Below are 14361 nucleotides of genomic sequence, written 5' to 3'. Positions count from 1 at the left end.
CTTTCACAGAAACTGAGACTCACAAAAACTAGAAGCCTTCGGGGTCTTCGAGTGACTACAAAGGCTAATGTTGCTGTTTAGTCGCTAAGTGCTGTCAACCCCTTGCGATCCTCCAGGCTCCTCTGTCCCAAGCAAGAACACTTTCCTTCTCCAGGGGATCTTCTCAACCATGTGATGGAACTTACGTCTCCGGCACCGGCAGGAGGATTCATTACCACTGAGCCACCAGGGAAGCCTGGCTAACACTAACACACATGAGCACAGCCCGATTTATGTATGCCCATATGTATGCCCAGATATGTCCTGAAATCTCCAACTGGAAACTTCAAATAGGTGGCCTCATCCAAGATGCCCTCCGAAATAGCTCTTTTTAAAGACGGCGCCTCTGCCTCCATCTGATGTCCCTCTTTTGATATAAGCTCACTTCTCCTGGAACTAAAAAGGCCCTGGCCAGCAGAAACATGGCAGCACCAGGTTAATCGTCCTTCTCCCGTTCTTGCCTAAAGCCACTTGGACTTCAGCGTCCTTCTGCCAGGACCCCAGAAGGTTGTTGCTTCCCAGTACCAGCACCACCCTGCACGAGCGCGCACCCAAGCTCGGCGACAGGGCGGGAACGGAAGTGGCGGTCCGGAGGCAGAGACAGCCGGGCGGGGGCGAGTCACGCTTCCGCCCCGCACCAACAGGGCGGCGGGCCGGGAGTGCGCATGAGCGGCTGTCCCCGCAGACGCCCGAGTCCGGAGGGCCGGAGCACGGTCGCGGGAGGCCGGCGGCTGCGGCGGCGCGGGCTGGCGAGTGCAGCGCACGGCGGGAGTCTGGGGACTGGTGAGCCGGCGAGGCACGGCAGCTCTGATTTTGTTTCCGTCTTTCAGGTTCGGGAACTCCTGGGGCGGAAGTCTTTGTTTTGAGGGAGGGGGCCGTGCCCGGTTCTTTATCTCCTGCCCGCTTTGTGGGCCGAACTCACTCCCCGCCCCCGGGCGCGCACGTCCCCGCCCTCCTGCGCTGCCAGCCGCGGGCCGCTGGGCCGGAGCCCGCGGGGCCCGCTGAGCCCCCGGCGTCCTTCCCTACCCGCGAGGAGCAGCGCGGGCTGGGGGCGCGCCCGGCCGCGCTAGCCGGGTCACCGCGCGGGCCCCTGGGCTCGCGCCCGGCCGGCGCTCAGCTGCTGAGCGCCCGCTGGCTGGTGGGCCTGCAGGGAGACGCCGCGTTCTCAGGCGAGGTCTAGGTGCCTGACTTCTTTGCGGACTTGATTTTCCCCTTTGTGTCCAGACATAGCTAGCTCTCCCAGGGCCCTCCTTCTCGGAGCGTGCACGCCACAACATCCTAGCCCACTTTCCGTGTCGCATACCCCTAAAGCTCAGGAAATGCTTCCGGATGTCCAACTAAGATTTGAATAAGCAGCCTGACCCCGTTGCTGATTGTCCTCAGCGGCTGCTCCTGGCTGACAGCTGCGGGCCATAGGGACGCCTCCTGTACCCTGCCCTCTGATGGCTTCCTTTTGCTGTCAGTGCTGCGAGTCTCACAGGGGCACTTCCTCCGCAGGTTGGAGGGTGGAGCGGTAGGTGGTCTTGAAACACTGGTCCTACTTCCCCCTCAGGGACTGGGATCTTGCAGCGCTCCTTCCCCTGGACGGTTTCACTTTCACTTCCTTTTTTGGGGTTAACACTTTGGATACAAGCTTTCCATGACTCATCCGCCGAAGATAAAGGTTTGGGGGACCTTATGGGTAGAGAATTTACAAAAACCTTACCCCTGTCGAGATTATTTTATTGCTTTACACTGTATAGCTGTTTCCTTCTGGAGGCGCCTTCCTTTGTTTCTCCTGCCCACCTCCCGCCGCCCTCCAGCCGTTTTCCCCACCCCTTGCCCGTCCACCCCCCCCAGCTCCCACCCCCCTCACGACCCCCTACCCCGGTTAGGGTCTTAAGACAGGCACCTTCTTGATGGATTCCTCCCCCATTGTCTCCTCTTTCCGAACCCTGGAGTTTTCTCGGTTCTTGCTGGGTTCAGTTGATTTGGAGTTGTCATGGCAACATTTTAGCAACTATGTTGTTCTACAGGAAGGCTTGGTGAATAAAATAGTAGGGGCTTGACCTAACAGAAGCAGAAGATATTAAGAAGAGGTGGCAGGAATACACAGAAGAACTGTACAGAAAAGATCTTCACGACCAAGATAGTCACAATAACGTGATCACTGACCTAGAGCCAGACATCTTGGAATGTGAAGTCAAGTGGGCCTTAGAAAGCATCACTAGGAACAAAGCTAGTGGAGGTGATGGAATTCCAGTTGAGCTATTTCAAGTCTTGAAAGATGATGCTGTGAAAGTGCTGCACTCAATATGCCAGCAGATTTGGAAAACTCAGCAGTGGCCACAGGACTGGAAGAGGTCAGTCTTCATTCCAATCCCAAAGAAAGGGAATGCCAAAGAATGCTCAAACTACCGCACAATTGCACTCATCCCACACGCTAGTAAAGTCATGCTCAAAATTCTCCAAGCCAGGCTTCAGCAGTATGTAAACCGTGAACTCCCAGATGTTCAAGCAGGTTTTAGAAAAGGCAGAGGCACCAGAGATCAAATTGCCAACATCCGCTGGATCATGGAGAAAGCAAGAGAGTTTCAGAAAAATATCTATTTCTGCTTCATTGACTATGCCAAAGCCTTTGACTGTGTGGATCACAATAAACTGTGGAACATTCTGAAAGAGATGGGAATCCCAGACCACCTGACCTGCCTCTTGAGAAACCTGTATGCAGGTCAGGAAGCAACAGTTAGAACCAGTCATGGAACAACAGACTGGTTCCAAATAGGAAAAGGTGTACGTCAAGGTTGTATATTGTCACCTTGCTTATTTAACTTATATGCAGAGTACATCATGAGGAACGCTGGGCTGGAAGAAGCACAAGCTGGAATCAAGATTGCTGGGAGAAATATCAATAACCTCAGATATGCAGATGACACTACCCTTATGGCAGAAAGTGAAGAGGAACTCAAAAGCCTCTTGATGAAAGTGAAAGAGGAGAGTGAAAAGGTTGGCTTGAAGCTCAACATTCAGAAAACAAAGATCATGGCATCTGGTCCCATCACTTCATGGGAAATAGATGGAAAAACAGTGGAAACAGTGTCAGACTTTGTTTTTTTGGGCTCCAAAATCACTGCAGATGCTGATTGCAGCCATGAAATTAAAAGACGCTTGCTCCTTGGAAGGAAAGTTATGACCAACCTTGATAGTATATTAAAAAGCAGAGACATTACTTTGCCGACCAAGGTCCGTCTAGTCAAGGCAATGGTTTTTCCCGTGGTCATGTATGGATGTGAGAGTTGGACTGTGAAGAAAGCTGATCGCCGAAGAATCGATGCTTTTGAACTGTGGTGTTGGAGAAGACTCTTGAGAGTCCCTTATACTGCAAGGAGATCCAACCAGTCCATTCTAAAGGAGATCAATCCTGGATGTTCATTGGAGGGACTGATGCTAAAGCTGAAACTCCAGTACTTTGGCCACCTCATGAGACGAGTTGACTCACTGGAAAAGACTCTGATGCTGGGAAAGGTTGGGGGCGGTAGGAGAAGGGGACGACGGAGAATGAGATGGCTGGATGGCATCACCGATTCTGTGGACATGAGTTTGAGTGAACTCCGGGAGTTGGTGATGGACAGGGAGGCCTGGCGTGCTGTGATTCATGGGGTCGCGGAGAGTCGGACACGACTGAGCGACTGAACTGAACTGAACTGAACTGAAGATGATACACTAAGGCTTTAATAATGAATGACATATATCTGCTCTTCCCGAAACAACAGCTGGATCAGTAGAATGGGGTCCAAGGGCCAAGTCTGGCCTTTATGGTTCTGGAGGTTTTCTTTTCCTAGATCTGAGGACAGGAATTTCTTGGTGTTCAGTATGTGTGCCTGAGAAACTGGAATAAGCATCAGGGTCTATGGTCCTGTACTTTTTGATAGATGTGGTCTAAACATGGCCCTTCCTAATCCTGATATCCTGGGAGATCATAATAACTTTAATAATAATCTATCCAGAAATATGTTGTTTTTCAGTCTTTCAGTATAATTATCCCCTCTCCATCAGGAGATGGAGTGAGAATTGGAGAGGCGAGGAACATTATTTGTAGAATTGCTTTTTCAGTCACTGTAGGCCGCCTTCAGCATCAGAATGGAGAAAGCTGGTTGTCCCCTGCAGAAGATTGGTTATGTTCCTGGATGTGTCTTCATGGAGCCTAGGTTCTAGAAATAGGAGAGCTTTCAGTTTCCTGGACTCACTAGACTCCCTGATTTCTACCAGGACTTAGGACTCAGGCCTGTGAGGCAGGAGATACGAAGATTTCCAAAGAAGGCCCAGTTCCTCGGATGTGCCTCCTCACAGAGAGATGAAGGGGTGAGTGAAGAAGAGGTGGGACCTGGAATGGGAGATGGGAGGCCTGGGAGAATGGAGAATGGCTAGGAGCACTGGCTCTGGAGCCAGGCAGACCTCAGTTTAGGTCCCAGCTGTATCACCTAGCTATGTGATCTGGTTTTCTGTCTATAAAATGCAAATAGTGCTGCTGCTGCTGCTGCTAAGTCGCTTCAGTCGTGTCCGACTCTGTGCAACCCCGTAGACGGCAGCCGACCAGGCCGAGCCTGGGATTCTCCAGGCAAAAACACTGGAGTGGGTTGCCATTTCCTTCTCCAGTGTGTGAAAGTGAAAAGTGAAAGTGAAGTCGCTCAGTCGTGTCCGACTAGTAGCGACCCCATGGACTGCAGCCCACCAGGGTCCTCTGTCCATGCGATTTTCTAGGCAAGAGTACTGGAGTGGCTTGCCATTGCCTTCTCCCGCAAATAGTGCTACCTCCTCATAATTGCTGTTCTTAGTGCTGAATAAGATATTGCCTGTTAAATGCTTGGCTCAGTGCCAAGTAAATACCAGCTCTGGTTATTCTAACCTCCCCTAGCATCTGTTGGGAATGAGTTTGGGAGCCATATGTTACTGGGCCAGTGAGCTTTTCATTCACTTTTTCCCTTATTCTTCCTCTTGTCCCTTCACAAACAGGCAGCAGAAAACAGCAGAAACCGAAGAGGGGACCGTGCAGATTCAGGAAGGTGAGTTGGAGAAACAGAACTGAGTGGAGACCGACAGCCCACTGTGGTCTCGCCCCACGCCCCACGGGCCCATCACCTGTGTGCCCTTCTCCTTTTAAATGACACGCACGTGCAACAGAGGGAGAAAAGCAGTAACTCATAGACTTTTTCCTTTTAATTCAGGCGCAGTGGCAACTGGGGAGGACCCCACCAGTGTGGCTATAGCTAGCATCCAGTCAGCTGCCACTTTCCCTGACCCCAACGTCAAGTACGTCTTCCGCACTGAAAATGGGGGCCAGGTAAGGGAGGGGGCCAGGTGGCTGCAGATGTTACCTGGGGTGGCTGGGATTGAGGGAGGTGGTTGGACCTGTCATGGGGAGGCCTGGTTTGGAGGATGAGGTGAGGATGTGGACTAACTGGAGGGTGGGAGTTGGGGGTGGAATATGAGGTTTACAGCAGAGACTGGTATGGGGCGGGGGCTATGCTGAAACCACTGTATGGGAAAAGGAGGGGGAATGGCTCAATATACGTCTCTGAAGGATTCTTTCTGGGGGGCCCTATCCAGGAGCAGCTTTGCGAGGGGCTCTGGAGTCCCCAGCACTCACTCTCTTGTTCTCTCTTCCTCTCCTCCTTCCTTCCCTGAATCTAGGTGATGTACAGGGTGATCCAGGTGTCTGAAGGGCAGCTGGATGGCCAGACTGAGGGGACTGGTGCCATCAGTGGCTACCCTGCCACTCAATCCATGACCCAGGTACAGGGGCATGGGCTGCAGAGGGGACTTGAGCTCTGAGTAGTAAGATGAAGAAGGGAACCAATAGGATGGGCGTGGCTGGGGATAGTGAGACATCTGGGGCTGCCCTGACCCAAAGCACTAGACTCTTCCTCTCTGGATGTTTCTCCCTGTCTTCTCACAAGAGACAGGGCTGCAGAGTAGCTCATGGGAAGTAGCTGACTGTCACTTGTCTCTGTTCTCTTGCTCCCCATCCAGGCTGTGATCCAGGGTGCGTTCACGAGTGATGATGCAGTTGACACAGAGGGGACAGCTGCTGAGACGCACTATACTTACTTCCCCAGCACTGCAGTGGGAGATGGGGCAGGGGGTACCACATCGGGGAGTACAGCAGCTGTTGTTACTACCCAGGGCTCAGAGGCACTCCTGGGGCAGGCGACCCCTCCTGGCACTGGTGAGATATTATGTGAGGATGCTGGCTGGAGGGGCTAGGCTAGGCTGTGGGACATGGCTGGTGGGCAGTGGGCCTTTACTCATGATGCCTTAGTGATCACTAAGACCTGGGCAGGCAGTGAGTCTGGGGCTGCCCTTCCAGCAGGAGGCAGTATGTCTTGTTTTAGAGGAGGATCCCAGGGCCTTGTCCTTGGAGCTTGGTGAGGGTCCTAGTCCCGTGTCCTGACAGAACCTCCCCTGCATCTTCACAGGTCAGTTCTTTGTGATGATGTCACCACAAGAAGTGTTGCAGGGAGGAAGCCAGCGCTCTATTGCCCCCAGGACCCACCCTTATTCCCCGTGAGTAACCCTTATTTCTTCTCAGTTACCGGGAATAGTCTTCTTTCCAAAGATTTGGTGCGGTTCCTCACCCCAAACTCCAATCTCAGTTTTTGACCTTGCCTCACTCTGGCCGCCCTGGGCTCTATTGTTAGGAAGTCAGAAGCTCCCCGGACAACTCGGGATGAGAAACGCAGGGCTCAGCATAATGAAGGTAGGCGTGATCCGCATGTGAAGCCTGGAGCTGTCTGGTGGAATCGGGACCTCTCTGATGTTGAAGGGAGAGGTTAGGTGCTTTTACCCTGGGGCCTTTGGTGAGTTCTCCCCGAGTCACTGTGTCCTCTACTTGCCCCACAGTGGAGCGCCGCCGCCGAGACAAGATTAACAACTGGATCGTACAGCTGTCCAAGATCATCCCAGACTGCTCCATGGAGAGCACCAAGTCTGGCCAGGTCATGGAAAGACCCTGGTAGTGGGCAGGATGCCTGAATTCTGTCTCCTGGTATTGCTTCCAGAAATGGTAGAGAGTGGGCACACACAGCAGTAGTTTTTTCCTGTCTCTGAGGTTCCTGAATCCCTGGGAGATGTTATTCCACCATCCTTTAAGGGAAAACGAGGTCCAGAGTGTGAACATGCTTTTGGAAAGCAAGCCAGGTATTTTTATATCCTAGTCCTTATTGTGTTGGCTTTTTCTTAACAGAGTAAAGGTGGAATTCTATCCAAAGCCTGTGATTATATCCAGGAACTTCGGCAGAGTAACCACCGGTTGTCTGAAGAACTGCAGGGACTTGACCAACTACAGCTGGACAATGATGTGCTCCGACAGCAGGTTAGACCCCACTCCACCCCACCCCCCTCAGTATAGCTGTCCTCGACCTCCCTAGCCACCAACCCAACTCGGGACTCCCTATTTTGTTTTCCATAGAGAGAGCTTTATCTTTACCTTGTCACTGGTGGGTGTCTGCGTAAGTTCAGAGACTTGGGTGTGCTAACTTTTCTACCTGTTTCCCTTACTGCTCTTTCCCATGTCCAGGTAGAAGATCTTAAGAACAAGAATCTGCTGCTACGAGCTCAGCTGCGGCACCACGGAGTAGAGGTTGTCATCAAGAGTGACAGCAACTAACTCTGGGGACTCAGGGGCTCTAAGCTCTACAGCCCCTTTCTGAGAACTTCAGATCGCCCAGGAGCCACAGGCTAATAACCCCGTGCCCCTTTCCTTCACTGGCCACATTTGGCATGGGGCTGGGGGGAGTTCAGAAGGCGTATCTTTGAATTAAGGCCCTGTGATCTAGCAGCCTGCAGTGGTGTGAAACACACATGTGGGTGTGCACCGACAGTCTCGTCCAACCAACCCTACCATGCGGCCCCTGGGCCCTTGTGCTCCTCTTGCACAATGCATGTGCTGTCTCCATGCTGGACACTGGACACACTAAACTGGGGGGCTTGCCCTGTGCTTGCTTAAAGTACCAGCAGAGGGTCTGCTGACAAGCAGTGTTCTGACTTGGCCCAGGACTGGCGCTTCCACTGCTTCTTCCTTTCCCTGGAGCTCAGATGTGCTCCTCAGGACTCTGGGGAACAGGCTTTAGCAGGAAGTGGGGATCGGAGGCTTAGCTGTGGCTGCTGCCCCAGGAAGCGGAGATTGGCCAGCAGGCAGCTGAGGCCTATTCAGGTCTCTGGCACCAGGGAGAATAAGAGGCAGGGCCCAGTGGGGGCCTTACCCCATTGTGGGGACGGTTTTTTTTTTTTCTTTCCCCTTTTCTTTTTTTTTAAGATAAAATGTTCAGAGCCATGACTGTCTGTGGGTCTTCCTCCCTTTGTGGGCTCCAGGCTGGGAGGGAGGGAACACACTGCTTTGAACAGTAAGGGTTGGGTCAAGGTTGGGTGGGGTATCGGAGCTCCTATAGTTAGACAGTGAGTCCTACTACTTGGGCCAGGCCGATGTGTCGTTGGCCGTCCACGCCCACAATCGCGAGGATTTCTCTAGCGAATGTGTTGCGAGCACCGGGAACAGGTGCCGAGGGGGCTGTGCGGGAGGCGATGCCTTTGCTTCCGGTTCCGGGCGGTCTCAGCGCGGCTGCAGCTCCGGGAGGGCGGGGAGATGCTGCCCGCTGCCAGGGGGCGGGCCGGGGCCAAGTTCCTGGAGCTCGCGTTTGCGGTGCGCACCATGGCTGGAGGTACCTGCAGGGGAGCCCTGGGACCCGGTCTAGGCCAACTTGTGGCCTTAGGAGCTCTCGGAACGCCCCCGGTGGAGGTGTACGCGAAGGGGAGTAGCGGAGGGGTCCCCACGCATCCCCCGCCAGGTTGGGGCGCCGCCAGGTGAGGGGACCCGGAGGCAGGCGGGCGGGCGGCAGTCCTGCTTTCCTCAAGGCTCCCCTTTCCTCAGAGCCTACGGTCTCGCTCCCTGAACTCCGTTCGCTCCTGGCCTCTGGCGGGGCCCGGCTCTTTGACGTGAGATCCCGGGAGGAGGCGGCGGCTGGAACCATCCCTGGGGCTCTCAACATCCCGGGTACGGGGTTGAGGGGGGAAGCCCTGGTGGTGGATTGGAGACAGTTTAGGAGGGTCTTAGCCAATAGGACCTCATTTAGGATGATGTGGGAAGGCACTGGTTACAGGGGTCGGGTATTCCTGTGGCTCCCGCCCCCCAAATTTCCCTTAAGAAGGGTTGAGGAAGGGGCAGGCCAGATTCACACGCTTGACCTCCCCAAAGCTGGATGCCTGAGTTTGCCCGCGCCTCCTCACAAGCTAGGGAAGTGGCTTTCATTCAGAGGTGATTTGCCTGACCTCCTGTGCGGGTAGGACTTATCCTGTCCTTGAAGTGGGTGGGGGTGGGGGTGGGAGGAGTTGTCACCATATGTTGTTTCGGGGCCCCTTGGAGATTTGTTCGACCACAGGACCGGTCCTTCCAGACCCAACCACTGAACCTGAGATTGCCCAACTGCCGGCTTTCCATTGTATCCTCTCGACTCCTCCTCCCAGTGTCAGAGTTGGAAAGCGCCCTGCAGATGGAGCCAGCAGCTTTCAAGGCTTTGTACTCCGCTGAGAAGCCAAAGCTGGAAGAGAATCTCATTTTCTTCTGTCAGATGGGCAAGCGGGGCTTGCAGGCCACGCAGTTGGCCCGGAGCCTTGGATACAAAGGGTATGGGCTTGGTAACTGGGGGGGTGGTGGGGGCGGTGGTGACTGGGGACTGCCTCCTGGGCTCTGTCCTTCCCTCACCCCTATTTTTCTTCACAGGGCTCGGAACTATGAAGGGGCCTATAGAGAATGGCTCCAGAAAGAAGGTTAGGTAGAATGGCTTACTGAATGCTCCCTCCCCGCTGCCACGGGCCGCCTTAACTAAGAGTGATGAAGGGGCTGACCTGTTGGGTTGAGCAACTTCTTATAGCTGCTGTGCATGAAAGGCAGCAAATAAAGAGCATTTAATCAAAGTATTGGAAGCACTTAATTTGTCAGGTGGACTGAAAACAGATCTAATCATAACCAAGACTTCAATTCAGCCCTAGGTCCTTCTTCTTCCAGCATTCATCGGCCCCCCCAACCAAATCCAAAACACCCAGAAGTTTGCTGAAAGACTATAATCTAGAATCACCTGGTAGCTTAAAAAAAAACATTTGGGCCTCATCTCAGATTTTGTGGGACCTGGTTTTACAAGGCCCTCAAGTAATTCTAATATGCAGTCAGGAGCCAGAACTAGCCCAGAGGTCAGTAAACTATGGCCCCGCTTGGTCTTGCTACCATGACCATTTGTTTACACATTGTCTGTGACTACTGTGCCAAAATGGGAGAATAGTTGCAACAGAAACTATATGTTCTTTGAAGTATCTAGTCCTTTCTAGAAAGCTTGTGTACCCTTGCTCTAGGTCTTCAGGTCCCCAGCCCCAACCTCACTTCCCTCAGACTTTGTCACTGGGTTGAGGAAATGAAATGATTCTCCCAGGCAGTTGGGTGAAGGAATGGATGCCACCTCTAATCCCAAGCATAGATCACAGGTATGAGGAGCTCCTCCTGTGCCACCAGAAAGAGGTCCAAATTTTTACCAGCACAGTTCCTTGATCCCACGGTAGATTTAACAAAATTGAATTGGTTTAAAAGAAAAACAGAAACAGCACATACTCACTGAGGCAAAATGCAACACTATACAGTAGGTATGTAATTTCCCTCTGTCATGGTTCATGGCTTAATGCATATCCTTCCAGACCTATTAAATATTTCAATGTCAGAGTTTTTTATTTTTTTAAATAATTTATTTGGCTGTACTGAATCTTCATTGAGGCACGCAGGATCTTTAATTGAAGCATGCAAACTCTTAATTGGTACATGTGGGATCTAGTTCCCTAACCAAGGATCAAACCCAGACCCCCTGCATTGGGAGCCAGGAGTCTTAGCCACTGAATCACCAAGGAAGTCCCTGAGTTCTGACTTGTTAAGTCTGATTATAAACAATTTTACTCCTTAATTTGTGGAAGAGAAGGTAGAGTCAGAGATGGACCCAGTTTTCTGATTTTTCAAGTTTCTGGAGAAATTCCTTGGAGGCATTTCCTGTTTTCCTTGCTGTTCTCTCACCTTTCCTCTCCCCCTTCTGCTTTTGGGACTGTACCCAGCCCTTATACATCTTTTACCTCACAGTCTACACTGCACTCTGTATAAAATCTTCCATTCATCTGAGCTCTCCACCTCCTTTCACAAACCTGTTTCATTCTCTCCCTGAACTAGTCACAATACTGAATTTAGCTGGGCATTGTTGGGTTTAGAGATAAACTTGAAATATGTGAAAGAGTCTAGTCTAGGGTCTGGCAAATAATAGATGTCAGTTACTCTTTCCTCAAATACCAAAATTCCTTTGGTTCTCAGACTGGTTGGGAAGTTTTTCCTGGGCTTTAATTTTCTCTTTCGCGGTGTTTGGGCTCTTCTTGCTGGTGGCTTCTCTTGTTGCAGAGCACCGGCTCTAGAGTGCTCGAGTTTCGGTAGTTGCATCATGTGGGCTCAGTTGCCCTTTGGCATGTGGGATCTTCCCAGCGTGCATGTGTGCTAAGTCGCCTCAGTCACGTCCGACTCTTTGCGACCCCATGGGCTGTAGCCCACCAGGCTCTTTTGCCCATGGGGATTCTCCAGGCAAGAATACTGGGGTGGGTTGCTGTGCCCTCTTCAAAGGGATCTTCCCAACCCAGGGATAGACCCTGCGCCTCTTATATCTCCTGCATTGGCAGGTGGGTTCTTTACCACTAGTGTCACCTGGGAAGCCTGGGATCTTCCCGGATCAAACCCGTGTCCCCTGTATTGGCAGGCAGACTCTCAACCACTAGACTACCCGGGAAGTCCCAAATTTCCCTTATTGAGTCTCAACTGTTCTAGTCTTTTTATCCCTCCTCAAATTTTATAATTTGATTATAGCATTTCTTTTTTAGTGAAGCATAATTTACTTAGAATAAAATGCTTTTTTTTTTTTTGACATGGCATGTGAGATTTTATCTTCGCAACTAGGGGTCCAAACTGTGCTCTCTGCAGTGGAAGCATGGAGTTCCAACCACTGGATTGCCCCGGGATTCCCTAAAATCCAGTGTTCTTAAGTGTTCACTTCATTGAGTTTTGACAGTTATACACTTACTTGAAGCAAGCATCCTAACCAAGATATAGAACACTGAAGTCTCCAAAATTTCTCTGGGACCAGTCAGTTCCATCCTTAATCTCTTTTTAGGCAACCATTTTCTATCTTCTGTCACCTAGTTTTCTAGCTTCTTCCTGGCTTGCCAACCTACAATACTTGCTTTCTTCAGTTCAGCTGATGAGGGTTAGGGAGAATCCTGGAAGTAAACTGAGCTGACCCACTAAGTGACCATGCCCTCTGGCTTGATCATTGTTAAGAGAACATTCCTCTTTCCCCATCATTAACTGTGTGGGCCATAACCTTGTTGGGCTGTGCCAGCCTATCGCCTTGCCCTTTAACGTTCTCTTTCCCTTTCCGCGCGGCCGACTGTGTCAGCAGGTGAGGCCGAAGAGCTGGAGTGTGCCAGCTCTGTCTTCCCCTTGCCTTCTCTCCCCATGCTGCTTCGGGCTCCTCTCCCTCATCATACTGTACCTACCCTAAGCTTGTGATGAGTGTGCTGTCGTATCTATTGCATTACACTTTGGTTGTTTCTCTCTCAATTGATTATGAATTCCTCAGAGGTGGGAACTGGCTTTTGTTTCCTTGTCTCCACTGCGTGGGACTCAAGTTCTCAGTAGGTGTTTGTTGAGCTTTACTAGACTCCCAGCTTTCAGAATCTCCTAATTTCAGTCTTTCTGAAACATTGCTGCCTGAACAACCTTAAAATAACATTTTAATCTTATCAGTCAGAGTTGATCATTTACAATAGGTCCTTGTTGCCTAGTGGCTCAAGCATGTGTCTTGACCTAGCATTCCGAGCAGTCTTTAGTCTGGATCTGGCATCACCCTGACTTTTCAAACACATCTTTCAGTGCCAGCTCCCATCAGGCTAGTTTCTTTAGTGGCCTAAGTAGATCCTCCTCCCTTCTGACCCTGGCCTTTACTCACCATTTACCCTGTTTGGGAAGCTTCCAGCCTCTTCTGTGCCACTCTGAATTTCACAAAAATTAGAAGAATGTATTTGGCAGGATGCTTGCTATCTTCATCCAGACGGCTTTTAAACTGAAGGAAAAGGAAGAAAAATAACCCGATAAAATTATGTAACTGATTCATGAAGGTCAGGGGGAACAGAAGAATGGTGGAGAAGGTACACGCTTCTAGGTAGCAGTTATCACACATTATAATTTAGGTGGTTCTTCCCCTTGGACCTAGCTCTTTTATTTTTATTTTTGGCTGTGCTGGGTCTTCGTTGCTGCGTGGGCTTCTCACTGCGGTGGCTCCTCTTTCTGCAGAGCACGGTCTCTCAGGCTCACAAGTTCAGTAGTTGTGGCGCACAGGCTGAGTTGCCCTGAGGCATGTGGAATCTTCCTGGACCAGAGATGGAAACTATGTCCTTTGCTTTGACAGGTGGACTCCTAACCACTGGACCACCAGGGAAGTCCTGGACTGAGCTTTTTAAGGGGAGGGACTGTTTATTTCATTTCTGTATGGCCAACAATGAACCCAGAGCTGCATAAAGTAGGTATTCAATAGATGCTGAATTTTTACTGAGGTGTTTAATAATCCAGGGAGGGAAATGCAAGGGGAGAAAGTTGGGAATAATACTCATGAAAGGTATTACAGCATGTTACGTAAAGAACCAAGGCTATGACTCAGAGTTCCACGTTCCAGTTCTGACTCAGCACTACTTAGTGGTCACTGCAAGTTACTCTCCAGTTCTCACTTTCCTCATCTATAAAAGGGGGGTTAAAGACTCATCAGTTTGGGTGGTTCTGAAAGTTTACTGGAATAGCGTATGTAAACATATGAAAAACGCCTGCCATTCAAAATGTGTAGATTTAGAGACGTGTGTGTGAGTAAACACAAGAAGGTAAATCAAATAGCATAGATATAACTGAAACTTGATGGAAGGGAATTTATGACTGGCAGTGGAAAAGTGTTTTTCTTTTTAATATATTTAATGCAAGAGTCAGATAACATAAATGTGCAGCTTGATGATTTTTTACATACTCATTTAACCACTGCTTCTGCTCAGAAAACATATACTGAGATTTGAATCACTTAAGGCAATGGCAAGCCACTCCAGTACTCTTGCCTAGAAAATCCCATAGATGGAGGAGCCTGGTAGGCTGCAGTCCATGGGGTCACTCAGTTGGACATGACTGAGCGACCTCACTTTCACTTTTCACTTTCACTCATTGGAAAAGGAAATGGCAAC

The 14361-nt window shown here is 50.8% G+C and overlaps 2 protein-coding genes across 13 annotated transcripts; both read left to right on the top strand.

Moving 5' to 3' along the window:
- The first annotated feature begins 667 nt into the window (after positions 1-667).
- On the top strand, positions 668-8349 carry USF1 (upstream transcription factor 1). 3 transcript variants are annotated; one of them, XM_055403007.2, is made up of 11 exons: positions 668-869; positions 4288-4380; positions 5032-5081; positions 5244-5359; positions 5710-5811; positions 6049-6244; positions 6495-6582; positions 6717-6775; positions 6919-7013; positions 7262-7390; positions 7595-8348. In XM_055403007.2, the coding sequence occupies exons 2-11, from the start codon at positions 4373-4375 to the stop codon at positions 7682-7684; spliced, it is 933 nt and encodes a 310-aa protein (XP_055258982.1). In that variant the 5' UTR covers positions 668-869; positions 4288-4372; the 3' UTR covers positions 7685-8348. The 3 variants fall into 3 exon arrangements, with proteins under 3 accessions (XP_055258982.1, XP_055258983.1, XP_055258984.1); XM_055403008.2 differs by having other exon boundaries at positions 675-822; XM_055403009.2 differs by lacking the exons at positions 668-869; positions 4288-4380 and having other exon boundaries at positions 5031-5081; positions 5244-5328; positions 7595-8349.
- A 57-nt stretch (positions 8350-8406) lies between these two features.
- On the top strand, positions 8407-9986 carry TSTD1 (thiosulfate sulfurtransferase like domain containing 1). 10 transcript variants are annotated; one of them, XM_088835956.1, is made up of 5 exons: positions 8407-8861; positions 8945-9067; positions 9269-9353; positions 9437-9697; positions 9794-9986. In XM_088835956.1, the coding sequence occupies exons 1-5, from the start codon at positions 8549-8551 to the stop codon at positions 9843-9845; spliced, it is 834 nt and encodes a 277-aa protein (XP_088692082.1). In that variant the 5' UTR covers positions 8407-8548; the 3' UTR covers positions 9846-9986. The 10 variants fall into 10 exon arrangements, with proteins under 10 accessions (XP_088692082.1, XP_055258988.2, XP_055258986.2 ...); XM_055403011.2 differs by having other exon boundaries at positions 8423-8735; XM_088835962.1 differs by lacking the exon at positions 9269-9353 and having other exon boundaries at positions 8433-8735; positions 9538-9708.
- Positions 9987-14361: the final 4375 nt, after the last annotated feature.

The sequence above is a fragment of the Moschus berezovskii genome, chromosome 4 (genome assembly GCF_049115385.1).
Source record: "Moschus berezovskii isolate FMDL1 chromosome 4, NW_MosBer_1.0, whole genome shotgun sequence".
NCBI lineage: Eukaryota > Metazoa > Chordata > Mammalia > Artiodactyla > Moschidae > Moschus > Moschus berezovskii.
The sequence above is the reverse complement of the archived record's forward strand: the minus strand, read 5'-3'. Positions and strand labels throughout refer to the sequence as shown.